Source organism: Triplophysa dalaica, chromosome 16, assembly GCF_015846415.1.
Source record: "Triplophysa dalaica isolate WHDGS20190420 chromosome 16, ASM1584641v1, whole genome shotgun sequence".
Taxonomy (NCBI): domain Eukaryota; kingdom Metazoa; phylum Chordata; class Actinopteri; order Cypriniformes; family Nemacheilidae; genus Triplophysa; species Triplophysa dalaica.
In genome coordinates this window covers 5,207,422-5,233,725 of record NC_079557.1, presented here as the reverse complement: position 1 = coordinate 5,233,725, position 26,304 = coordinate 5,207,422, and the positions used below count along the sequence as shown (strand labels likewise).

Sequence of the window (26,304 nt, the reverse complement as noted above, 5' to 3'; positions counted from 1 at the left end):
TTTAAATCAAACTAAAAGGCAGATTTTTAAGATAACACCCAACTTTTGTCGTCGTTTATGTTGTATAGGTGTATAAGATAAAAATAGTATAAATTCCCACCAGCATCCGACGCATGCGTAAAAGCCATTCTACTATTTTATTATTTTTTTCTAGCGAAAATGGCTGCCTTTCAGCTTTAAACCTCAACGGTTAAAGGAAAAAATATTCATTCCACAAACCAAAATTATCACTATTTTTGGACGAGGAAATCCCACGCGATTCAAGGATGTCCATATTTTTGCGTAAATAGCATTATGCTTTTGGATTCAGGGATGGAAGAAATGTCTGTTTTATATTTAACCCTTCACCTTCCGTGATCCGCGTTCTAGATGAGGTACAGTACTTTCTTTATCCTTTATAATATGAAGCTTTATTTTGATATTAAGTGGACATTTGTATTATTTAACCTCGGGTTTTATTTGCAGTTATTTCAAAACCGCAAATAGGCATCAAGCGGGGCGAGAAGACATACTAAACATATTGAATGACAGAACAACGATAGACGCACATAAACGAAATTCTTCAGTCGATTTAAATTTTAATATAAAAGTTTTTTTCATTTAATGGTAATGTGATGCGATTTACATTAAATGTAATTGTTTGCGTAGTTTGTGAGGATCACTGTGGGCTTTCTCTCCCTCTGCATTCACTTACTGTAGTTATTTTTGCAGGCCCGTATTATTTTGTCTTTGAGGAGTCCGACTTTTGGGGTAGATACAATACTTTTATAAATAAATAAATATCATATTAAATGTTTTTATATCGCGTTTATAAATTGAAATACAATTAAATATGCGTCAGACATCTCTTTGTAAATTGATATTTTTAATATATTTTATTTCAACAGAAAATGATGCACCAAGTAGCAAGCAACAGCAGTGACTACGGTTTGGGCAGCATAGGTGATGATGGCCAACACCAAGTCAGTCACTTTGAGCTGTGCGGCTCGCAATCCAACAAATTCTACCCATCTGCCCCACCTTCCTCGCTCCAGCTGCCACTCCCTAATTTGCCTCCCTTGCCACAGGGGTTGATCAAGCCTATGTCTTGCCAGATGCAGGACACCCAAAATGAATTTCACTCCCAAAGCGTTCGAATGAGGGCTGCAGAGACACCAGAGGCATCCAAGAAGAAAAAGGGTCTTGGTAAGTCCGGACGACGAGGCAGGCCCTCGGGTACAACTAAGTCCGCTGGGTACAGGACAAGCACAGGACGGCCACCCGGGACCACCAGAGCAGCGGGCTTTAAAACCAGCCCAGGAAGGCCGCTGGGCACAACCAAAGCTGCAGGATACAAGGTGAGCCCAGGTAGGCCTCCAGGGAGTATCAAGACGCTGGCAAGACTCAGCAAACTGGACTATAGTGGCTGCAACGGTGCTCCGTTTCCATATACCATGATGCAGAAAAGGGCCTTGTGCGAAGCCACTGTGAAAGAAAAAGACACTGAGTAAAAAAGGTCTTTTCTATTTATTTCAAGGGGGACTCGGGATGTGGGTGCATGTCCAAAGTCACAGTGAATTGTGTTTGCACAGCCAAACTCTTGCAAGGGAAAATGAGAGATTTTGATACTTAAACGTACGTGTATGTGCCAGTGTTATTCATTTGATCCTTTTGTGAATCTTTTTCCAAAGACCTTTAGCATTACTGCCATGACATATGTTAACTTATTGTACAGATGTGCATGATGGTAGTATTGTGAAATAATGTTACGGTATCGAATCAAATATTAATCTTTTCCGTCATTAGACTTTATTCAAGTGAAGTGTAGAAAGAATTGTGTTGTTTACTGTTAACTTCATCTTTTGTTCTAATGCTTTTGATGTGAACTCCTGGGATCAGTCTTTACTACACGATCGGTTTCACTTCAGATTCTGGGACACGATTGACTTTACCATATAATACTGACACCTTTCAACTGATGTGTATGTGTAAGTGCTAAGTTTGTGATGTCCTAATGGTATGTTTATCTTTTTGTTGTTGTGTTGTATTTAAATAATGTCTGGTGCCCTTTTGAAACAGACAATGGTGTTTTATATGAGGTCAGATTTTAGGCATTCCAATCCCTTTTCAAAAATGATTTTGTAAATATAACTGTTCATTTATATTCGGCAACGTGTTGTTGTGATCCAATCTAAACAATCGATCCAATGAATGACTGAACCTAAAAACCAACACTACACGTTTGGACTTTGTTCTGTTTTTAAGCATCACAGTTTTGTGTTATTAAATACACCTGATCTGCTTAAAATAAACAAGTGTCACTCCAAAAAACATAAATGGTGTGTGGGGAACATGCAGAAATGTTTACTATCATGAACCTAATTTTTTGTGTATAATGTGTTGTGAGCTGTGCATTCCTCCATCATAATGTAATTTAAGAATTATTATAAAACTCTAAGTGTTTTGGAATAATATTTAACAATCACAGTTAAACAGAGTTGCTAAAATAGATGGTTTGAAAATAACATTGTTTTTTGCAATCACCAAAAGGGAATCATGTTTCAATCTAAGGCGTCTGCTGTCCCCTCGTTTCACCCATAGAGGGACTGTCAGATGCATTTGATTAAAAATGGTTTCTTATAAAGCCACTGCTTTACACTGACAGGGGTCCGCGTATCTGCGAATGTATGCATACGTGGCGCAACTTTACGCAAAAACGCAAATTGATGACCCCTCTTCTGCCGTGTTTGTTCTGGTCTCAAAACGCTTCCTATACATACACTGAACGCTGATTAGACCAAACAAATGTTTTTCTTCCGAAAGAGTTAATGTCAACCGATCAAACAGTGTATTTAATGCAAACGCGTCGTCGCCATATCAGTTTCTTAAGGGAAATCGTAAGGTAGGCCAACAACCGCATTACATTTCATCGGATGGCACAATGGAGGTTGCCGCATGTCTGCCACATTACGCGTACACGCGTGGCACGGCCTAATTTCCAACCACCCCCGAAATGCGCAAAAGGAAAACAAGCATGTCACAGCCTGTGACTTTTGAATAGAAACCAATGAAAAGTGTTTAACCCGACAAGACTCGTATCGGCTACCTTGCCGAGCACGAGCCGTCTCTCTAAAATGGAGGAAGTTACGCCTTTGTTAGGACAAGGAAACAAATGGCGTGAGGGTTAAAAAGCAAACGCTCAATGTCGTCTACTTTCGAGCGCTTAACGCACAGCGTGTCGGATGATATACTGTATGCACGATGGATTTATAGACTCTATGCGCTTCGCTTACATACTTTTTAGCGCGAGAGCTACCTGAGAAATAGTGCATCGGGTTAAGTGGATGTGAACGTACACAGACTGGGGGTTGGGTGTGCGGTGCCGATTGGTCGCTCTCGCCAGCAGACACACACACAGGCAGTCAGATCAGGGCTCGTTTTAACACACACATACACACGACCAGGGGCACTCGGCAAGCGGGGCAAACAATCATGTATTTAAATCGAAATCGTGGCCGGTGAAAAACGTGCTTTCGATGCATTGACGTGGTGCTCCGGGGAGAGTGACAGGCATTCCGTTTCATTCTCGTGTATTTATTCATCTGTGTTTTTTCATGTTGAAGAGTGGAGAGGGAGAGAGAGCGAAATGAGTGCCGAGGCCGGGCCTACTGCTGCAAATGCTGCTGGGATTTTGCAGATCCTCTTTCAAAAATTGAGAAAAAGTAACGCTACGTGCTCGAGTTTGAGGGGCTTTCCGGTGGTTTTGTCGTGACCGAGCCGTAAATGGTAAGAAACCGACGATCTTTCTGCCGTACCTTTTGCATTTGGTGCGTTATTCGTCGTGGGGTTTTTAATGGGTGACTTGCTGCCGTGCGACTATGGTAACTGTTGAAGGCACATGAGGATAATGTAACCCACTTTGCCGGCGTTTTCGCACGGAAATCGCACCAAAGGTCATTTAAAACAGTCCAGTGGGGGCATGCCGATGTGCCTGACACGGTGGCCGGGCTTCGCGATTTGTGTGGAGTTTTTCAGGTTCTCAATTGTTGTCTTGACGGATTCTTGACAAGGCGGCCTGCGAGGCTTGCTGCTCAAACTGGGTAGCCGTAACGTAGCATGTGCATGATACAATGTTACAACGTGTCGCTGTTACAACGTTACATTGCGACTGTTCACGGTGTCTGATTCATAGATGCATTTATTGTTTTCCATTACATCGGCATGTTTGCTTCAATGCATTATTCGTTTCCACCTCGAAGCCTCCCACAAACCGGTCAGATCTTTCAAGACCTTTTCCCTCTTTATTTTGTTCCAGGATGGAGCCATGACAACATGAGTCAGTCATACAAAGTGGCTGGCAAGGATGGCTCGGAGTGTCGTGGCGATCCGCAGGAGACCAAGGCACTTGATAGCCGCATCAGCTCCTGTGGACACCAGAGTACAAAGCGACAGGGGGACCCGGGGTCTGCCATGCATTTCTTAAACTCGGGCTACAAACTCTCCGCATCCCCGTTTTCGTACGCCCAAAGAGAGTCCACCCCCAACTACAGTCCGCTGAGAAGACTTCAGGACCTGACCACTATGGTGAACCACGTAGACGTGAGTTTGCAGGACGGGCGGAATAAATTGCACGTTCACAATCCCATTGGAAGTAGCGAGTTCGGATTAGGTCTCTACCACACTTCCAGTTCGCAAGGAAACGCTGACAGGACTACCATTCAGGATCTGGACAAGAACGGGTTCTCTCCTGTAAGCTCGGATAGTTTGGAACACTTTCCGTCCATCTCAAATGGATTTTTGCATTTTGAGTCGACGCTGTTTGACAGCGGGGATAGTAAAGATGAGGATGAGAGGGGAGATAAAGTGGCGGTGTTTAAAAATACACCAACCAAGTGCCAGAAACGAGATCTGGCGGTTACGAAAGCCCTCAGCAGCCAGAAACTGGACCTAAGTACAAACAAACATGGAAGTTGTAACCCTGTTGCTAAAAATATGGTGCGGGTTGAGCCTTCGGCCAGTCCCTCACATTTGCCCGTTGAGGTCATGATGGAGGATTTTGACAGTATGGATGACTATTCAGACAGCGATTGTGATCTGCCCAGTACGGCGAACAGTGCTTCAATATTCAACACTGGCCTCTGTAAAAGATCAAATTCAGCCAGTGACTCCCATTCAAATCCTGTAAGATCTTTATATATTTAGAAGGTTTATTGTCATGTTGTCTGTATTGCATTCGGCTTCCTTACTGATGTGGGAGTTTAATAACATGGCAACATGTTACATTTAACTAAATAACAAAATTGAATTGGGATTTATTTCATTACAAAATATAATATACTAGAATATATGTACATTTTGCGCTACCTGTGAAATGTTTGGACACACTGTTTTTCATCTCCTAAGTTTACTTGCATTTTTTGTGTTATGGAAGAACTACTTCACCGAAAGCTACAAATTTAAATGAAAACTGTAATGGGCCAGATAGGGTCCAGAATACATCGAACCTGCATGAAGTTTGATGAAAGGGAAAGTTCACCCAAAAATAGAAATTCTGTCATCATTTATTCACCTTTGAGTTGTTCCAAATCGTTCTAAATTTCTTTGTTCTTATGAACACAGTTATTTGGAAAGAATGCTTATAACCAAACATCTCTTGGACCCCATTGACTACCATAGTAGGAAACATTACTTTATAATTTTTTCTTCTGTTGAACATCAAAGTAGATATTTTGAAGAATGTTGGATAGCAAACAGTTCTGGGGCACTTTCACAACCATTGTAATTTTTCCTACTATGGTTGTCAATAGGGTCCAAGAACAGTTTGGTTACTAGCATTTTTCTAAATATCTTTCTCTGTGTTCAACCAAACCAACCCATATATACAGGTTTGAAACAATAAGTAATGGAGTAATTCATGACAGAATTAAAATGCTTGGGTGAACTATCCCTTGACGTAATGGCTGGCTACTTTAAACTAGCTAAAGTATTTGTTTAGCATTTGTTTGGGCGTTGCGTCATTTTGGTTACTTCACTATTATTATAGAATGTTGAAAATAACAAAGATTTTCTGTGTCCAAACTTTATACTAGTAGTGTATATATGTAACATACATAACATGGAAAACAGTATTGTATTAAAGGAATAGTTCACCCAAATATGAAAATCTCTCAAAATTAACATGATATATGATTGTACATAACATCCTTTATTTTCCTTTATATGCAAATAATATCCTGGCTTTTTATTGCCATTGAATGTGGTTTATGTTTTTGAAGCTCCCTAAGCACATCCATTAAAAAAAGAATCCATAAGATTACATTGTGTTAATAAATGTCCTATGAACTGAAATAATAATTTGTGAGAGAAAATGATGATGTTTTTAATTTACGATGACTAGTCACGTAATTCACTGTGGTCGGAGGTCTGTTTACATTTATATGTGATGTAAAAGTTGCTAAATAAGCATCAAATATCATTAATTTTCTCTCACAAATGTATTGTTTTTCATATTTGGGTGAACTATTCCTTTGAGTGATATCAAATATGCTATTTAATTCAAACGAACAATAACTTAATATTATTTACACAAACTGAAAATCTGATCCATTGACAAGGATATTGGTAGATTTTTGAACCGTAGGATCACTTTTATTAGCTGTATTTATGTTTTAGATATGTGGTGATATATAGTACAGAATACACATAACATATTTACCACTAATGAACACTTAACGTAGCGTAGTTATTTACAACAGTTGTTAGCCAATTCTTTTTAACAACAAATTAACAACAAAGCTGTTGTCATTGATGTATGAGAGTTTCTCTCCTTTAACCACGAAACAGCATAGCTCTTTGAATTTGACCTAGGCTTTATTTTTCCAGTGTCAGTAGGCATAGTGGCTATCTGGTGTATATGGGTAAGCATAGCATGCACTGTGCCTTTAGTTTACTCGCTCGTGTGGGTTGCAGTTGGGCTTCTGCCCACAAACAGCCCTTTGTAACCGTAAGACTGTTTGAAATGTTGAAACAGTAGCACAAACAACCCAGGTACTGATGAAAGCACTCTTTACTCTTATATATATACATTTTAATGATATATTTTTTTACCCAAGTCCAACAGCCCAAAGAAGAGGACCCTTCCAAGTGTTAAGTACTCTTTTGGAGATGTCGTGTGGGCCAAATTCAACCGCAGACCCTGGTGGCCCTGTCAAGTAACGAATGATCCACAGATTGAGGTCCACACCAAAATGAAAGGTGATTACTTTTGAACAGTTATAATTTCAGGCTTTTGTTTGTCTTGTCATCTGATGTGATATTGTGGTTATTGTTTTGGTTGCAAAATCTTGTTTATACACTTATTCCTCTCCCGTCGACTGATTTGTCATAAAAACAATAACCTTTTCAAACCCATAACTATGGCAGAATTGCACTGCATCAGGAGAAAAACTATCCTGAATGCTAGGTATTGCGACAGACGGTTGTGTTGACACAGACTACACAAATTTTGAAGATCTTTCGATTTCATTTTAAAAAATTTGTGTTTGTGTCAAAGAACAACAGATCCCATAAAATAACTACTGTTGTCCTATTGAGATAGAATGATGCTTGAGGTCAGTGCCCAAATTCACCAAATTCCTGTTTAGATTCAGTTTTAGGAGAATTATTATGGTATTCTTATTAGTGTATATTATCCTATCGTGAGAGGTTTGTTGCAAATATCTGCAGGTTCTAAGATGATGTCATATTGCATTTTGCAGATCCCAGTCGTCGGCCATGTCGCCTTTATTTTATCAAGATGTTTGGGGAGATTGTAGACCAAGCATGGGTCCCAGCAAAAGCCATGTTTCCTTTTGAAGGAGGTCATCAGTTTGAAAAACTGCCAGTGTTGAGACGGAGAGGAAGACAGAAGGATAAAGATTACAAATACACGGTAAGGAATGTATACAACTGAATGTGGAGTTTGTCTTGCATTTTAAGGAACGCTTCACCCAAAAATTCCATAAATATTTCACGGAAGGGAAAATGGCTTTGTTATTAATCTTTGAAGAATCTAGAAAGGAAAACAGTTCTGGGGCACTTTTTGACTACCATTGTAATTTTCCTACTATATTAGTCGATGGTGACCAAGAATTGTTTGGTTACAAGCATTCTTCAAAATATTTTTCTCTGTGTTCATCACAATAAATAAGTTATACGGAAACATTTACTGGAGAACTGTCCCTTTTAAATTGTTACATCAGATATTTCAATTAAACGTTTATTTTCAGAGTTATGATATTTTTTCTCTACAGGTTCCTAAACGTCTCATGCCATCATGGAAAGCTAGCGTCTTGGAGGCAGAAGCAGCACTGTCCAAACGGTTAAAAAGTGACCTGCCGTTGACCTTGGTTCGAGATGTACACACACCTGTTTCAGAAGACAAGGCACCAAAAAGCCCTACTTGCCCAGCATCTACTACACTATCCACATCATCAAGCACATCTTTGTGTAATGGATTAGATCCATCCATTAAAAGCATAGCCAAACCTAGCACTGCAAACAAAAAGAAGTGTTCAAATAAGAAAAACAACTCGGTCATAAAAACTCCAGTGAAATCAAACAGCAGCTCTTTCTCAAAATTACTGTCAAATGCTTCGGACAGCTACAAAAACGCAAAGTGCAAATCTGACCCTGTGGATAGTCCATATTCGGATATTGACTCCGTTCCGAGGATTCTTTGCCCCAAACGCTCAGAGGAATCGCCCAAAAAAGAGTTGCCGCAAGAATCGAGCACTAAACCCAAGAAAGATCAGCCCAGTAAAAAGACTAAAAAAGCTTGCTCGGAAAAGCCGGTTAAGAAGAGAGAGTCTGGTTTGAAAAGCACAACGAACATCAAGCTGAAAAAGTCAACACCCAAAGACAAAACACTTAAGGTAACAAACTCCAGACATAAGGAAAGCAGTTCCCCCGGGTCAGATGGATCTTTCGCCATGCACTCCTTCTATTTTCCGGCCAGCAGTGGATTAATGTCAAGAGCGCTTGCAGCCAGCGAAGAACCCGAGGACAGTGAACACTTAAATCAGGAGCCTGAAGATCCGAAGTCTCGCTCGCCATCTGCTAGAGGCAACCGCTTCGATTCTGATAGTAAGTGTACGTCACCCAATGATCGCTTGAAGTCCTTAAAAGAACAATGGCAGTTAAAAACCGAGACAGGTGAAGATTCCACAGATGAATCGTTGTCCCACACACCCCCAAACCCATTGCTGACCAAATTTACCATAATCCGCTCAGAGAAAAATGGCATTCACAATGGACCCCAGCTTAAAAATGAAAACATGTTCTCGGACGCATCATCTTTGTCTGCCCCGTCTCCCTCCATCTCCCCCATGGATGCCTTCCAAGACATCAAGGAGCTTTCTTTCAGGTCTCTAGTCAAAGAGGAAAGCAACTCAGGAGAGCCTTCGCTCCGTGCAGACTCGAATTATAAATTCAGCACTTTCCTAATGCTGCTGAAGGACCTGCATGACAGCCGTGAGATCGAAGGGAAACCTTTGACGCTCCCCCCAACTTCTCCATCCTCTCTCATTAGGGATGAACCCTCTCTCATCCCCACCGGTGAAGACGCAACGGCTAAGTTACTTTGCGAAAAGGAACAGAAGACTATTGGGGATCAGAACGGTCGGCAGGTGAAGACGTCAACGCCAAACGGCTCCAAACTAAACAAATCCAAGCCGAAATGTGCAAAGAAAGAGGCTCCGAAACTGGAGGATGGGAGCAATTTAGTCTCTCAAGTAAAAAAGCACAACACGTCAGGAGGTCTTGATACACACAAGAAGGTCTTGCCACAGTTAGGAGGACTCTCTAACTCTCATCTTGATGCTGTTCATGATGTCTGTGGCAAGGGCATGATATCTAAAGTTGCACCCAAGAAACGATGGCAAACGTTGTGCAACATTGGGAACAGCCTGAAGCCAAAAAGCGATACGGTCGGTTTGAATCAAGATGTAGTGCAGGTGTCCGCAGAGCTCAACGGAGTCTTCAAAGAAAGTCATGAAACTCCACATTTAGACATCCCAGATAAAAAAGATAGTTCAGGTAATTTTTCTAAAATATGTGAAGTTTAAAAATAGATGATGTTTTATTATGAATTAATATATACATTTTTTGTCTCAGAAAACAAAAGACTTCGAAAACCAAGTAAGAGGTTGATCGAATCTAGTGAAGAATATGAACAGGTATTTACTACGAAGAAAAAACTGAAGCCCTCCAAAGAATCCTGTAAAACAGTAAGTTATTTCAGAATCAATAAAAAAAATTGACACTATTCATAATATCTTATTTCTGTTATTAAGATTGGTTTGACCAAGAATTACATAAGTCATTATTTATTCAACATCATGTCTTGAAATCAAGATAAAATATTCCCTTAAGCACATTTTTTTATTTAAAGGTATTGTTTGGTTTCTTATACATAACATACTAATATGCTAAACATGTTTTATGATCCACATAACATTAATAAACAAATACAGATCAATTTATGGCTGAACTGTAAAGTTTACAAAACTATTAATCTTGAATAGAGTAAATATTGTTTCGTTATGTGATTTCTGTAGGAACCCTGGATCACGAACACGGCACAGACACCATCAGAAGAGATGGATGCAGTTGATGCTCTCAGCTCACCACCTGAAAACCCACCAGAGAAGTCCACACCAGAAGAGCTAAAATCAGAAGAGCTAAAACCAGAACAGCTAAAACCATCAGATAGTCATGTCCCAACTACAACACCAGTATCTGCATCCTGTGGAGACGCCTCACTAGACAGAGAGTCAAGCGAGAAGAAGCCTGATAAGAGTATGCGGTTTAAGATGGTGTACACATTGCAGTTTAAGGTGGTGGTCTATTTATAACCATTTTGTAATTTTTTACAGCATCCTCTGAACGAAAGAGACCACGTAAGCCGATACATAGGATTCTGGACTGGACTTTTGAGGGGGAGACTGTAAAAATCCCAAAGAAAAGAAAGGTGATAAAAAATAGGGGTCTTCGTATGAATTACACAAAATAATAAAGTAAGGAGTAGTATTTTTAATACATATTTTGAACTCTTTTATACCAGGAGAATAAACAACAAGGTGACACCCAAGAGGACGCGGTTGTCAAAGATTTGCAGGTAACATACTTGTCTGTGCTATGTTAAAGATACAGAAAATACAAAATGGACTAGTTGGTGGGTTGTCTGAGATTAGTTGACTTTAATATTCAATGATACATATGAAATGGCAATGTTTTACAGTTTTTTAGGACAACCTGTTTCTTCAATGCTATTGTTTTTTGTTTTTTTCAAACAGGAAATGCCTGAACCAATGACATCAAGCCCAGCTGCTGCATCACGTTAGACTGTTTTTTATTCATGTGTTCAACTCTTGTTAACTTTTTGGTGTGATTTTGTGGGTTTTGAAAATCCTACTGCCATTTCAATAAGTCTATGAAAACACTTATCACTTCTGTCTACAGCAGTGTCACAAAGTGAAGCTGAAACACCGTCTCCAGTTCAGAACGACACCCCCAATGTCTCTCAGATCCAGCTGGATGAGGAACAGTTCAGCCCATCAAAGCCTCAAACAAAAGAGCCACACACAAACGGCGAGGACAGCCTGATCGCTGAAGTCAGTATAACAAGTTTCTCATCACCCCAATGACTTAACATAAAGCAAGCTGATCCAAATATATATCGAAAAATAATTGTATTTCACCAATTAACCTACTTCTCTATTATATTTTTCTTTCAGGTTTTTGGTGCGGGACTCAATGACAGTGCTTTTTCAAGCAGAGATTCTTTATCATGTGATTTGGGACTCTCAACCAGTAAAAAGTCAGTGGAAAGGGGCGGTGGTGCGTCATTGAAGGAGAATGTTTGCCAGGTAAATCCAATCTGGACCTAGTACCACATGCATATGCTTCTATAACAGCTTATAGCTTGACCTTTTTTGTTTTTGATAAGAAGCTTCTTCGCTTACTTTGTAAATTCACTGTTGTATATACTTGTAGGTATGTGAGAAGACGGGTGAGCTGCTCCTCTGTGAGGGGCAGTGCTGTGGTGCCTTCCACCTGCAGTGCATTGGCCTCACTGAGACACCTAAAGGGCGCTTTATCTGCCAAGAGTGCAAGACGGGTAAGTTACCATTCCTATGATACTTGCCCACTTGATTTAACAACGCAAACTTGCATGAACATTGACCTCTCCCAGGTTTGTGATGTTTCGATTTGTTTTGCCATTCTAGGTGTCCACACGTGTCTTGTGTGTAAAAAGCCTGATAAGGAGGTGCGGAGGTGCATGATACCCGTGTGTGGGAAGTTTTACCACATGGATTGCATTATGAAACATTCCCCCACTGTCGCTCAGAACCGCGGCTTCCGCTGTTCCCTACACGTCTGTCTCGCTTGCTACATCACCAACCCCGCCAACCCTGGCATCTCAAAAGGTGACCGTCGGCCAAGTCATCCACCTGTCATTTTTTCATGGGTTTGATTGCCAGGATGTAAAGACTAAATTCACTGTCAGTCAGTCAAATGTCACTGTTTTGGGACAATGCATATTGTGAAAAGCACTATAGAAATGAAATTGAAATGGTAATGGATGGTTAAAGCTCAGTGATGTCACAAAGTATGATAAAATTTGTCTGAGAACATGACAGATGGATTTGGTGTTCATAACTTGTCTATTTCGTAGGCCGTTTAACCCGCTGCGTTCGCTGCCCTGTGGCCTACCATGCCAATGACTACTGTATGGCTGCCGGCAGCATCCCATTGGCCAATAACAGCTTCCTTTGTCCCAACCACTTCACTCCACGCAAAGGGTGCAAAAACCATGAGCACATAAATGTCAGCTGGTGTTTTGTGTGTTCTGAAGGTTTGTACTGTTCTCATTATAAAAATAGAAATAATGTATTTCGATTTATTAATTATTTTGACTTGTCCAGTAAGCAGCCACCCTTAGCACCCGCCTAGCAAGGCCTTAGCAACTTCTGAAAACCAGCATGACAGCAACACCCTGTCATCAGTCTTTGGATATAAATGTCCATGTATCTTCTCTCTCTATAGGAGGAAGTCTGCTCTGCTGTGAATCCTGTCCTGCTGCTTTCCACCGTGAATGTCTGAATATCGACATGCCTCAAGGAAGCTGGTTTTGTAATGACTGTAGGGCCGGAAAGAAACCCCACTACAAAGATATTCTGTGGGTGAAAGTAGGCCGCTACAGGTTTGTTTGCTGATTTACCCGTATAAGCTTCACCAAAATCACAAATAAGGGTTTTCAAGTGTCTGATTCTTTGTGGCAGATGGTGGCCCGCTGAAGTGACTCAACCGAAAAGCGTCCCTGAGAACATCTACCGCATGAAGCACGAGGTGGGCGAGTTTCCTGTGCACTTCTTTGGCTCCAAAGACTACGTGTGGACGTACCAAGCACGATGTTTCCCCTACATGGAGGGCGACGCCAACAATAAAGAGAAAATGGGAAAGGGTTCAGACGCCATATATAAAAAAGGTGCACTAGAAATAATTTCTGTTTGTATTTTTTTTTTTTTACAATTCTTTACAAATTCGAAGTAACAGATGAGTTCAATTTTACTCAACAATGATATTTGATGTTTAAAAAATTGAACTATTAAATATTGTGAGCAATATTGATCTAAAGAATCATTTCTTGATCTCTCTCTCTCAGCTTTAAATGAAGCAGCCGATAGATTCAGGGAACTTCTAGCAGAAAAGGAGATGAGACAACTCCAAGAAGACAGAAAGAACGACAAAAAACCTCCTCCCTACAAACACATCAAGGTACGACGGTGTAATTCCTTCCACTTACAGACGAGCCTTGTGCTTGATCTGAATTGTTTGGTTAAGTATTTAAATCTGTTCTGTAAATCTTTTCATTTCTCTTGATTCTGTTATCTCATGTTGTCATCTCTGTACATCCATTGATTTCCAGGTGAACCGGCCTATTGGGAAAGTACAGATTATCACTGCCGATCTATCTGAGATACCACGGTGCAACTGCAAGGCCACGGATGAGAGTCCGTGCGGCATCGACTCGGAGTGTATTAATCGCATGCTGATGTACGAGTGTCATACTCAAGTGTGTCCAGCAGGGGAACGATGTCAGAACCAGTGCTTTAACAAACGCCAGTACACTGAGGTGGAGATATTCAGGACGCTGTCACGTGGGTGGGGCTTACGCAGTGTGTCGGACATCAAAAAGGTAAGAGTGATCATATTAGCATCACTGCGTCTTCAAAGGATCCACCCTTAGAAAGCCTAGAATTAAAACAAAGGTACTTGGCATTTTTATCAACCAGCATCTTGCCCTGGGAATCTTTTTTTTTAATAAAGGGAGCCTTTGTGAGCGAGTATGTCGGAGAGGTGATTGATGAAGAGGAGTGTCGTGCCCGAATCAAACTCGCGCAGGAAAAGGACATTTGCAACTTCTACATGCTCACTCTGGATAAGGTCGGTATCACTTGGTTCAGGTCACGAATCTTTCCAAATAGTTGTTCTCCATTAACGTGTGTTATCTGTGTATGTGCAGGATCGTATCATCGATGCCGGGCCGAAGGGAAACCAAGCGCGTTTTATGAACCACTGCTGCCAGCCGAACTGCGAGACGCAAAAGTGGACGGTCAATGGAGACACTAGAGTGGGGCTGTTTGCCTTAGAGGACATCCCCACAGGTGGGCTCAGAGTTAGCTCGACCAGTAGAGCTCGATGATGATGAAGGTCATAGGTTCCATGGCAAGGGAACACAAATTAATCAAATGTGTCTTAAGTGCTTTGTTGCGTTGGATGAAAGAATCTGGCAAATGCATGAATGCAATAGTAATGTGCTGTAAACAATGAGTGATATTTGTAATGTTCTTGTCCACTCTTGTCAGGTCTCGAGCTTACTTTTAACTATAACTTGGAGTGTCTGGGAAACGGGAAGACTGTGTGTAAATGTGGAGCCCCTAACTGTAGTGGATTCCTTGGTGTAAGACCAAAGGTATGATGGGTTGCATACATTGTTGTTTTTGATGGAACATGTTAAATATAAGTTAAGCTGCTGATAGTTTTATACATTATTTTTGTTTATTTCAACAAGTAAAATTATTTTTTATGATTTCAACAGAATACTAAAATCATGTTCCTATTTCTGATGTAGAAGTTAAATTTTTATGAGGCAACTTTATTCTGTGACTGCTTTTAAATTCATGTGTCCCATGACAAACTTTCTCTTCAGAATCAGCCTCCATCTGATGATAAAAACCGAAAACTGAAGAAGAAGGTTGCAATAAAGCGGAAGAGTCAGTCGGAGGTCACCAAGGAAAGAGAAGATGAATGTTTCTACTGTGGAGATGGAGGGCAGATTGTGTCTTGTAAGAAGCCCGGCTGTCCCAAGGTTTACCATGCTGACTGTCTGAATCTGTCCAAGAGACCTGCAGGTAAATAACATCTCATTTTCATACGGCTTGTCTCTTTTTACATTGTTTTGCTTTGCCTTTTAAAGTGATAGTTCACCCTTAAAGAAAATTTGTCATCATTTACTCAACCTCTTTTCATTTCAAGACTTTCTTTCTTCGGCAGAACACAAAATAAGATATTTTGAAGAATGTTGTTAAACAGCACCCATTGACTTGCATTGGTTATGTGGCCATACAATACAAGTGAATGGGTACCATCACTATTTGGTTACCAACTTACTTTAAAATAGTTTCATTTGTGTTCTGAAGAGAAAACCAAACGTGTTTGAAATGACAAGAGGGGAGTAAATGATGACAGAATTTTCATTTTTGAGTGAACTATCCCTTTAAGATCCAAAGTAATTGCAATTTCTTTGTAATCCTTATTTTGGACTAGGTGTGATTTATTACATTTTGTAGAGGATTGCAATAATAACGTAAAGTGCAAGATTATACACATGCAAGAATTAATGGTCAATTTTTATTTTTATATTTACCTGAAACGACCGGGTTGATTGTTACATCAATGAGATTTTTTTTTTAAAGCTGATCGTCAAGTTTTAGTTTGTAAGTCATAACTAGTCATGTCTCCAACTAACTGGTGCATTTCTTTTATCAGGTCGCTGGGAGTGTCCGTGGCATCAATGTAACGAGTGCGGAAGAGAGGCGGCGTCCTTCTGCGAGATGTGTCCCAACTCCTACTGTAAACAGCATCGTGAGGGAATGCTTTTCATCTCCAAACTAGATGGCAAACTGTCCTGTAGCGAACATGACCCGTGTGGCCCTGATCCTCTGGAGCCTGGGGAGATTCGAGAATACATGCCCGGCACTCCCATCTTACACACACCTCCCAACATGGCAGGTGCGAGCCTCTCCGCAGTCAGGGTTCCCCAACCCGCCCTTCCGCCTGCAGCTCCCCTATTCATCCCCGCCCCAAACAGACCCGTATTCAAAGCCCAAAGCGAACAATACACAGACAATGTCGAGATGGACAGTGTAGTTTTGCCATCCTCCTCCCCTTGTAAAGACATCAAGGAGGAAGATGTCAGCGATGAGGGGGAGGTGGTGGAAGGGGTCATAGGAGATGAGGGAGACGACGAAGGCCTTGAGGTGGTAGATGATGATGATGATGATGAGGAAGATGTGGAGTATGACACGTTGGGGTTTGAGGAGGATGATGATGATGATGAAGATGAAGATGAAGAGGAGGTGGACTGGGGAGATGAATGCGTAGACGAGGACTTCGAAGATCAGGAGGACTTAGGAGAAGTGGAGGGGGACGACCAGGAAACATCATGGGACGAGGTCATCGAAGGAGAAAAGTGAACTCGCCTCTGTTTTGTAAATCGTACATCTCATGCACATAAAAACTCTCTATGATGAGGAAAGATTCAAAGCTGTCCGAGCACAGCGGACGACCAGTAACGGCAGAGCAGTGAGCAGAAACTGCCCGACTGAATGCAACTTTGAAAACAATGCACATGCGCAAGATTGTTGGTATCGGCTTGCCTTCTCAATCCAAGTCCTCTTTGAAAAGTACTTCTAGAGGGTTTGACCTGGTGCTGTGGGACTGTGTCTGGCTCAGTCCTGTTGTTGGTTTATAATTCATGTCTGGTGCTCTGTTGTGCATTTTATTTCCTCCTCAAACTGTTTACATTCTCTCAAACTCTGATCTAAACAGATGACCTCACGTTGGGCAGAAATGGAGCAGCATCATGCCAGAAAATCTCATGCAGTGTCTTAAGAAACACAGATGTTGATCGTGCTGTTGAGCAACCTCGTAAATTGTCTATTTAAATAAAGTAAGTTTCTAATAAAGCGGAAACCAGCAAAGCAGTGGAAGATTAACATCTTGGCCCTCCACCTATTAAGTTAAGGATTAATATGACCAAGTCACAACAGTATGGCTCTAAATTCCACCAAGGGTTGTTATGGTACTTGAAATGATTTTTCTCTGTTCAACTGGAACTGTCAGTTTATACGGCGCAGTCACTACACAATATGATTTGTGTAGTGTAAAAAATTGAAATACAACATTCCAATTTCTCAGCAAATGCTAATATCATAAATGGAGAAAGGTTCAAGAAACGTAGTCATTTGTATGATTTTGTTAATTCTAGAGAAGTAATGATAATTGTCTGGGCTTGAGAATTATAGGAATGATGAGTTTGTGCTTCTTAGATAAGCTTGATGTTACAGGAAGTTTACATTTCTGCTTTGCTCAGTTATTGAATTTCAGTCTCCATCTGGAAATATGATCAGGTGCCTCACTGTGGTAACTATTAGGATCCGAAAATTCTAACCCCATTATAAACCTGTGTATGTGTTATGTTTGTGTGTCTGTGTCTTAAAAAGGCACGTATGAATGTTTTGCACTCTTTCAGAGTTGATGAGGAATCTCGATCGTGTTTTCATAAAACCCTTAAGGAAAAACCATTCACCTTTTTATACAGATTTTTTTTTTATAAAGCACCGACTGAAATGCTTATGTGTCTAAAAGCTGAAAGTTGATGTGACAGATGCCATCTGATAAGAGAAAGCGTCTCATCATGGCTTCTCAAGTCATTTTCTATTTAGACTCAAGTAAATCCTGCATATTTGACAAAAATATGCAACCGTCCCTTTTTTCTTCATACAGAAGACTATCTTTCTTTTAACTTACTTTTTTTAGATGCTGTGAAAACATCTCTCACCTTTATATGTATTCAAAAATTACAAGCACCTTTTTGTTTAGAAATATTCTGCACCAGATACAAATCCCTTTTTAAAAAGCTGAATCATCTGGTAAAACATTGCAAAGTAGATCCATTGTTTGGAAATGGAGATGTCATGTCACTGTTATTGAGCTGTTTCAATGCCTTTTGGCCTTACCCTACAATTTCTAATAATGTTTTTCAAACGTAATCATGTGAATGCTTATTTTAAAAGATTTGTTTTCATTTCATCAACAGCCTTTGTACTTCTGTTCTTAGCTCTTTGTATTCTATCAAAGTCATGCTTTTCTTTTGTATTTATGGACCTCGTGTAATCTTCTACTCTTGGTTTTGTGTTTCTCGTGTTTGGCAAGTGTGCTGCTGTGCGTCGGCAGGGTTTGGCCCCTTGATACCATGAAAAGATTGAAATGCAGATGATAGCTTCCTGAGGACATTTGGGCGAAATGTTTGCTGCCATGTTAGAGACCCATGATTTTGTACTGTACCTTGTGCATAATAAATATTATAAGTAAAATTTTACAATAGACACAACATTCTCCGTTGGTTTTTATCAAGGCCGTGTATGTAGTACAAGGATAGATCTAAGCAACATTTAACGTTCAAAGTAATTGATAAAAAACAGCATGCATCAATAACTTCTTTCAGTTCACTGTTTTCTAAGCGAATGAAATAAAAGGAAAAATATTATAAAATATGTAGAAAGGATTAAATCATGCAACGCAGCATGCCATCTACAGTATAAAATACATCACAGATTCCTCATATTTATTGAAATTATTTGTATTCGTACATGGGTATTAAATTCCTTTGGGGTGATGAAAACGCAGAACTATAAATCGTTTAATTCAGCATAATCTTACGAATTGAGGTATAAGCACTGACACCTCCAGGCCACAGGTGGCGGAAGAGTTCCGAGCATTCAGTGACTGCATCGCTTCAGGGACGTCTGCTGGAAGAGTGCTGTCAAAACAGGCAAGAACATCATGTTTTATTTAATATATTTGTATGATTTTACCTTTTGCAATGTATTTCATTCAAATACTAACAGAGCAGAGTTTTAATCATCTGAAGTGTCATCGTTCAGGCTTAAATTATGGGTTTAATGGCCGTACAGATGAATATATGTTGTCCCGGTTATGCTAACAGGCTAACTGGTTGTTTTGATGAAACAGTACCTTGTCCTTAAACAATTTTAACGGTTTTGAATGCATCTTTATGAAAAAAATAATGCAATTGTACAGACGTGCTTAAAATAGTTGTTGTGTCGTAAAAATGGGAGCTGTTAGTAGTTTTATTACATAATTAGACAATGTTTGGGCTGCATAGACATTGACCCTGCCTGATACTTCACTGTTACACGGATGTATTTATAGATTATCTATGCGATTTTTATTCAGATATCTTTTTTATGTTGTGGTATATTTATATTTTATTTTTATATTATTATTTAAATTAATTATAGGTAAATACTCAGCATTTCAATGTTTATAGATTTTGTTTTAGTAGGGACAGGCCTGTCAGCATGAATTGCTATGGTTTTGTTCAGGAGACCTGAGTGTATATTAAAAAAATCTGATAAAATTCCGATTTACAAAAAATCCTTTATAAGATAATATTGTTTGTTAACAGTGATTTGACTCAAGTTGGTTGATGGATTGATATGTGACAGTTTGGTGTTTGAGAGCTCTTGCTGACCTAATGGCTTGATTTAATCAATTTAATCAACTCATACAAACATGAAGACCATTCCAGATTCATATGACACAAACAAAACCTGACCGGCCAGCTTGTCTTATCTGGATTCTTCAGATCAGTGTAATAAAGTAGTATAAGTATACAGCTGTGATTTTGTTCATTTAAACAGTGTGACATCACATAAATGATCAGTAATATTTCTGTTAACATAATATATCCATAGTTCTTTGATTCAGTGCCCAATAAAACATAATTGTTTTTCATTTTTGTACTTCCAATGTCAAAATAACTGTAGAAGACAAGATACATGTTCTTATCTCTTTCAGGCCGTAGTGTTACGTGTGAAGCTGTAGAGCTGTGCTGATGGAGCAGTGTGCGTGTGTGGAGCGAGAGCTGGAGAAGGTGCTGCACAGGTTCGTGACATACGGAAACCAGTCAGAGGAACGGTTGGATGAGCTGCTCAGGAATGTCTGCGAGCTGCGGAGTCGTTTGCTCGCTTACGGTGAGTAGCGAAAAAGTCGACTTTTATACATAATCATCTGCTTGTATAATTATTTGTATGTATGATTCATATTTGAGAGCACACTTGGGTCTTTAAAAATGAGAACGGAGTCAACCAGGTGTTATTTATTTATTGAATGGCATTAAGTCAAGAACAAAAGGTGTTCATCAGATTCCTGCGTCAATAATAGCCTGCGGAGGAAACAAACACGCCAAGGCAGAAAAACTGTGTTTATGACCCCTATCCCACACGTTAAGTTTGTAGATGGTTATATAAGCCTAACTCTGTAACAATAATGAGTCACAGTAGTATATGCCTCTTTAAATCGAAGAGTCATTTCACCATCCTCATGTTTTTCTTCTAGGTGTGCAAGATGCAGATTTGTCAGTGTTGCATCAAACGATGGCGCAATGCTGCAAGGAGATCAAAGAAACCGTGCAGGTGCTCGCCTCGCGGCACAAGGACATCCACGGCAGCGTTTCAAAAGTGGGCAAAGCTATTGACAGAGTACGTTCGGGAGATCTTAATTTTATATGTTATAAAATAAGAGGCTGTATAAAATATGTGCCTGGATTTGTCGCTCTTATATGCTCCAATGTCGCCTGTAGAACTTCGATGCGGAGGTGAGCGCAGTTATAGCCGAGCATGTCTGGGACACTCCAGAGAGGCAAAAATACCTCAGCGAAACAATCGTAGAGCACTTGTATCGACAAGGCATGCTAAGTGTTGCTGAAGACCTGTGTCTGGTACAGTTTTTTTTTGTATAAAAGTACTAAAGTTTCTTGACAGCACTGAGCCCGCACTAACATCGTTGGCTTTTTCTGACATCACAGGAGTCTGGTGTAGTAATTGACATGAGCATGAAACAGCCTTTTCTGGAGCTCAATCGCATTCTAGAGGCTTTGAGAACACAAGATCTGCGACCAGCACTGGAGTAAGCGCCGTGTTCTCTTCCAAACACGTCTAATTTCGAACACTGTCTCTGAAGTATGTATTTAATGGGGTCTTTATTTCTTTGTATGATCATAGGTGGGCAGTGACGAACCGTCAGCGTCTGCTGGATCTCAACAGCACCCTGGAGTTTAAGCTTCACAGACTCTATTTCATTAGCCTCCTGAATGGGGGCATCAGCAAACAGCAGGAGGCTTTACAGTACGCCCGACATTTCCAACCGTTTGCCTCACAGCACCAGAGAGGTGAGGTTGATGACATGGATGACTGTTGTACAACAGGAATTGTTTGTTTTACCACAACAAGCTTTGATTTTGTAAGCGTAGGCGCCACTAAAATTGGAGTCCACCGGGCTGCCATGAAATCTATTATATTGTTCATCAATAGCGCTTGATGGATTGGCTGCTATATTAAACTGACATCGATGGCTTTGGTGTGCTCTCTAGATATTCAGATCTTAATGGGCAGTCTGGTCTACCTCCGCCACGGGATTGAGAATTCGCCTTACCGTGATCTGCTGGAGACGGATCAGTGGGCAGAGATCTGTAACATCTTCACAAGAGATGCCTGCGCACTGCTCGGACTGTCTGTGGAGTCGCCACTTAGTGTCAGGTCAGATGTTATATTTAAAGCATGTCTGCTTTCTGCCCTTTACAGTTCTTAAGCAGTTGTAAATATATTTTGCGATGTGCTCTGTAATCTTAAAGCCAGAGGGATTGATGTGTTACTTCTGAACTTTGTTTTTGTTGTCCGACAGTTTTGCATCTGGTTGTATGGCTCTGCCTGTGCTCATGAACATCAAACAGGTTATTGAACAGAGACAGTACAATGGTGTTTGGACACATAAGGATGAATTGCCAGTAAGTCTCGCTCTCACGCGCTCTCGCGCGCTCTCTGTCTGTCTTGGCTGAGTGCTAAGGATGTACATAAGCAATTCCTGTTAATAGATTCATTTTTAAACAACTCAAACAGTAAACTTGTGATTATAATATTTGTATACTTTTTTACTATTTGTGAACTATTTTTGTACAATCGATTTTATGGCTCTGATGCTTTTAAAGTTTTGTTGAAATCCTTTCTAACATGAAGTCTCAGAATGATTATGCAGTATTGGTTCATTCATAATTGATGATGACGACAAACTGTATTACATAATTGGAAAGATTAATGCATCCGCATTGTGTGTGTGCGCTCGCAGATTGAAATAGACCTGGGAAAAAAGTGCTGGTATCACTCAGTGTTTGCCTGTCCAATCCTGAGACAGCAGACGTCAGAAAGTAATCCACCCATGAAGCTTATCTGTGGGCATGTCATATCCAGAGATGCCCTTAACAAACTCACCAACGCTGGGAAGTAAGAATCTAACTCACAATTCACACAAACAAATCCAGATCACTTTGATGAATGAACTAAACTCTTCAAAACTCTTTCCTCAGACTCAAATGCCCATATTGTCCAATGGAGCAGAATCCCACAGATGCCAAACAGATCTTCTTCTGATGTCTTTTTGGAGCAGATCTAAATGAAACATTGAAGGTCTCTCGGAGCCGGAGTTAGAATGATCCTCATTCGCAGGCATTATGGGCCTTCCGTGGAGGCCCCTCCCCACCCGCAAAGCCACCTCCCTCTCCAAAGCTTTTAGTTCACAGAGGCCGAGGGTCACGGCAACATACCCGTAGAACCTGTAAGTGTACCTTACGAGGGAAAGAGCTGACCGGATCCTTTATTTGTTAACACAGTCTAGTATAAACTGGCATATAGCGAGTACGAGTACGTGGGTGCGCGTTTCTCTCAATTTATCACAGTTTTAATAGCAGAGTATTTTTAAGTTTCCCGGGTTTAACATCTTTCTTTTCTTTTTTTGTGACTTTAAGTAAGCGATTTGGCGTAATGCATCTGCGTGGGTGACTTCTAGCCAGAATATATCCACAGTTTCCTCTTTAAAGCTAGTGTATAAATAACTGAACGGGACTTATTGCACGTGTACAATAGAAACGATTTTTCAAAATGTATATTAACAATGACAGAATAAAGGTTGGTGGATTGGTGGAGGTCTGATGAGTGCGTGTTTTGAACCAGATGTTGATTGTAAACAAATGACGTCTCACTTTCCAATGTAATAAAGGTTGTAATTGGATTGAACGGTGCATCGGTTTGAGTTTTCTGAGATTTGGTGATATTTTTGTGGAGCTTTTGTTCCTTGCGGCGGTCTGATGTCAAAGGAAACCTCCGTGTCCGAGCCACGTCTCTTGCTCTGTTTGCTCGCAATGATATGTTTAAAAATTGTATTCTTAAACTGCAGTGATTTGTGTACAGTATCATTTTCCATGAGTAGATCTGCATATGTTGTAATGTATTACGAACACAAGCGAATGTCACAAAACCGCTTTAACATCGATTTGACTTGACAACTCTGGGTTCCTAAGCTCGCTTCATCAAAACAGGCAGCACGCAACATGTGGACGATTGATCCCTTGCCAGCATATAGCATATGCAGTGGACTGTAACTGTGTCCGTTAGTATTTTGACGTTGCCCTTCGAATGGAGAACTTCCAGGTTTTTCCCATAATCCCCTCTGTTTTTATCTAAATTTAAGGAGACCTGGAATATTTGATCCTTTCGGAGAATATTAAAATACTGTTCACTTTTAGGATCGATATCTTCAGACGTGCATGCTGAGTCGAAATTTGTATATTTGTCTATACAGGTTTGGACTGATTGAATGAAAGTAAAATTCAAAGCCCCGCCCATCAGAAGTGTCTCTGACTGGTGTGATCCAGAGACCCAGTGGCAAGCTCGACATAAACTTGTTAACATTGTTGCTTTGCTGCTACATTCTCTTCATCTGACAGAGTTAAAAAATGTCTGCATTTGTTTTTCCCTAAACTTTGTTTTGTTTTTCATAATTTGCTACGCATAATTTGATAAAAGCAAAGCATAATTCTTTTTTTGAGGCCTTCTTTTATTTTAAGACGGCTTGTAGGAGTGCTGTTGTGGCAGCTGCCATGCGTGTGCTGATAATTGTTTTTCTTTAGTAGACAATCATTTATGACCTCTTGTCACCTGAAATGTTTGAGATCAAAGCGGAGTGCTGTGTGTTATATCCTGAGTTCATTTAGTGACGATGACTCTGCTTTCTGTACTAACAACTGCAAGGCAACTATTGTAAATATTTATCTCCTGACAGTACAGTATGTTTATTATACTTGCATCTAAATAATAAAAAACGATTTATACACAATTGTTTTTTGGGGTTTTCTGTCCACCGAAAGTGTATGGAAATCTATACTGAGGTTTTTATTGACCGACTGAAGCAAAATATGAAAAAACAAAATGAAATGTGCCTCTTATCTATTCAATGTTACTGTACTTTCATCTCTTATTCCTCAAATAACTTTAGTTTATACAACCACAGAAAAAATTAAGATACTGAAGTTATTTAAAATGTAAAAAATGTTTTTCCGAACTTACTTTTATAAATAAATAGTATGTGTTTAGGTAGGTTAGGTAAAATAAAATTATATTTTTATGTTTAATTTGTGAACTCAATATTTCTCCCACATTTAAAACAAAAATATTGTTTCTATTTGCAAAGAATGAAAACGTGTCAAACTACAGAAAAGACTTTCTGCATTCTTTCAGACCTTAAAAACTGCAAAGAAAACAAGTTCATATTCACTTTAAAGCAATACAACAGTATTATTTGTACATGTATTTAGAAAAATTGTTGCATTTTATCGGTTTTTATGTGTCTTGTCATTCTGTCAGTCTTTCACATTGCTGTTGGATGATTTTATGTCTTTATGATTTTGTTGAAATGCAACGGTAACAGGACTGTAATGGCAACATCTAGAAATGCCAATTAAATAACTCTAACGTTGTTAACTCTCTCTAATTTTTTTCTACTACTGTATAAAAGCAAACATCAGTTTAAATGACATGTTGAAATTTACCCCCACAAGAGGGAAACCTCAGTTCAAAAACTGAGCTCCTAGGTTTCTTAGGAATGACAGTGTTGATGTTTGTCAGTTTTTCTATCTACTCCATATAAGAAATATTTTCAATGATCTTCGTGCTAAATAATGATTGGTAGTTTATCTACTACTATCATTTAAATTTCAGTTTTTGACAGTGTACAGAACAACGCTCCTTTGACTTTTCATTGTAGGTTCTCATTCTATATCTCACAAACCTCTACAAGTTCTTACTCCACGTGCGGTATGGACATGTCCGTCAGGCCATTGAGAGTTTCCATGGAAACACCTGCTCTTGCACAACTGGAGTCCTGTCTATGTTTCCACACTTAGTTAAATGACCTGTGAACCCTGCATTCTAGCGGAGTGATAAAAAAAGCTTGACCAGATATTGAATTCTTTGAGGCAGAGCAAAGCAAGGTCTTCAATCCTGTCGACCTTGTCTGTCTAAAGAAGAAATAAAACTCAATGAGTACATATACAACTTTTCACCCCAAGGTTGAAATAAAATGTGTGTATTTTTAGTTTTACAAGTAACTTGTATCAATAGCTTTTCATACGGGTGGGTCAATGAACTTTGTGACATCACTTTGCTTTTCAAGAAACAACTTAGAGTTTAAGTCTTCACCTAGACACAGAATAGACGCCTTATTGTCTTCATGACAATGACCCATTCTGATCCATCAAGCACAAAATTCCTCTCAATTGAGCCGGATCTGATGAGCAGGTGTGCAGGGCGTTGTGGAGGTGCATTCTTCCCCTGATTTATCATGAAAAGAAAGAACAAATCTTGTTTTTTCTTCTCACAAACCTTTACAAGTTCTCACTCAACCTGCGGTATGTACATATCTGTCTGGCCATCAAAGAAAAGAAAATCTTTGATCAGCGGTCATTCACAATGTTCTACACACTCATTCATGAAATATTTTATTACTTTCAGAAGTTGATTAATCTTTTAGCTACACTGTAAAAAAATATTTTACATATAATAATTACACTGTTAGTCTTTTGCAGAT

The 26,304-nt window shown here is 39.7% G+C and overlaps 3 protein-coding genes across 4 annotated transcripts; all 3 read left to right on the top strand.

Annotated features, from left to right (window-relative positions):
- The first annotated feature begins 141 nt into the window (after window positions 1–141).
- Window positions 142–2,309, top strand: si:ch1073-44g3.1 (uncharacterized protein LOC797133 homolog). Of its 2 annotated transcripts, XM_056769146.1 has the most exons (3): window positions 142–374; window positions 712–750; window positions 888–2,309. In XM_056769146.1, the coding sequence occupies exon 3, from the start codon at window positions 891–893 to the stop codon at window positions 1,488–1,490; it is 600 nt and encodes a 199-aa protein (XP_056625124.1). In that variant the 5' UTR covers window positions 142–374; window positions 712–750; window positions 888–890; the 3' UTR covers window positions 1,491–2,309. The 2 variants fall into 2 exon arrangements, with proteins under 2 accessions (XP_056625124.1, XP_056625125.1); XM_056769147.1 differs by lacking the exon at window positions 712–750.
- Window positions 2,310–2,736: 427 nt separating this feature from the next.
- nsd1a (nuclear receptor binding SET domain protein 1a) lies at window positions 2,737–18,724 on the top strand. The gene is made up of 24 exons (XM_056769135.1): window positions 2,737–3,765; window positions 4,295–5,160; window positions 7,092–7,233; window positions 7,737–7,909; window positions 8,271–10,053; window positions 10,132–10,244; window positions 10,575–10,815; window positions 10,893–10,987; window positions 11,081–11,134; window positions 11,313–11,355; window positions 11,479–11,630; window positions 11,754–11,885; window positions 12,013–12,136; window positions 12,246–12,446; window positions 12,695–12,874; window positions 13,066–13,222; window positions 13,302–13,507; window positions 13,685–13,797; window positions 13,949–14,218; window positions 14,350–14,466; window positions 14,546–14,687; window positions 14,889–14,995; window positions 15,233–15,434; window positions 16,072–18,724. Exons 2-24 carry the CDS (start codon window positions 4,312–4,314, stop codon window positions 16,776–16,778), a joined length of 6,303 nt encoding a protein of 2,100 aa, XP_056625113.1. The 5' UTR covers window positions 2,737–3,765; window positions 4,295–4,311; the 3' UTR covers window positions 16,779–18,724.
- A 350-nt stretch (window positions 18,725–19,074) lies between these two features.
- rmnd5b (required for meiotic nuclear division 5 homolog B) lies at window positions 19,075–24,555 on the top strand. Its single transcript, XM_056770345.1, has 10 exons — window positions 19,075–19,138; window positions 20,188–20,363; window positions 20,728–20,870; window positions 20,972–21,109; window positions 21,197–21,297; window positions 21,393–21,559; window positions 21,761–21,926; window positions 22,072–22,174; window positions 22,513–22,667; window positions 22,751–24,555. The coding sequence occupies exons 2-10, from the start codon at window positions 20,225–20,227 to the stop codon at window positions 22,812–22,814; spliced, it is 1,176 nt and encodes a 391-aa protein (XP_056626323.1). The 5' UTR covers window positions 19,075–19,138; window positions 20,188–20,224; the 3' UTR covers window positions 22,815–24,555.
- The last annotated feature ends 1,749 nt before the right edge of the window (window positions 24,556–26,304 follow it).

Excerpts from the sequence above, each read along its gene's own strand:
- si:ch1073-44g3.1 (XM_056769147.1), top strand. The coding sequence starts at position 891 with ATGATGCACCAAGTAGCAAGCAACAGCAGTGACTACGGTTTGGGCAGC.
- nsd1a (XM_056769135.1), top strand. The coding sequence starts at position 4,312 with ATGAGTCAGTCATACAAAGTGGCTGGCAAGGATGGCTCGGAGTGTCGT. Across the intron at positions 14,467-14,545 it reads ACATGCTCACTCTGGATAAG|GATCGTATCATCGATGCCGG; the intron begins GTCGGTATCACT and ends GTGTATGTGCAG. Across the intron at positions 14,996-15,232 it reads TCCTTGGTGTAAGACCAAAG|AATCAGCCTCCATCTGATGA; the intron begins GTATGATGGGTT and ends CTTTCTCTTCAG.
- rmnd5b (XM_056770345.1), top strand. The coding sequence starts at position 20,225 with ATGGAGCAGTGTGCGTGTGTGGAGCGAGAGCTGGAGAAGGTGCTGCAC. Across the intron at positions 21,560-21,760 it reads TGCCTCACAGCACCAGAGAG|ATATTCAGATCTTAATGGGC; the intron begins GTGAGGTTGATG and ends TGTGCTCTCTAG. Across the intron at positions 21,927-22,071 it reads GAGTCGCCACTTAGTGTCAG|TTTTGCATCTGGTTGTATGG; the intron begins GTCAGATGTTAT and ends GTTGTCCGACAG.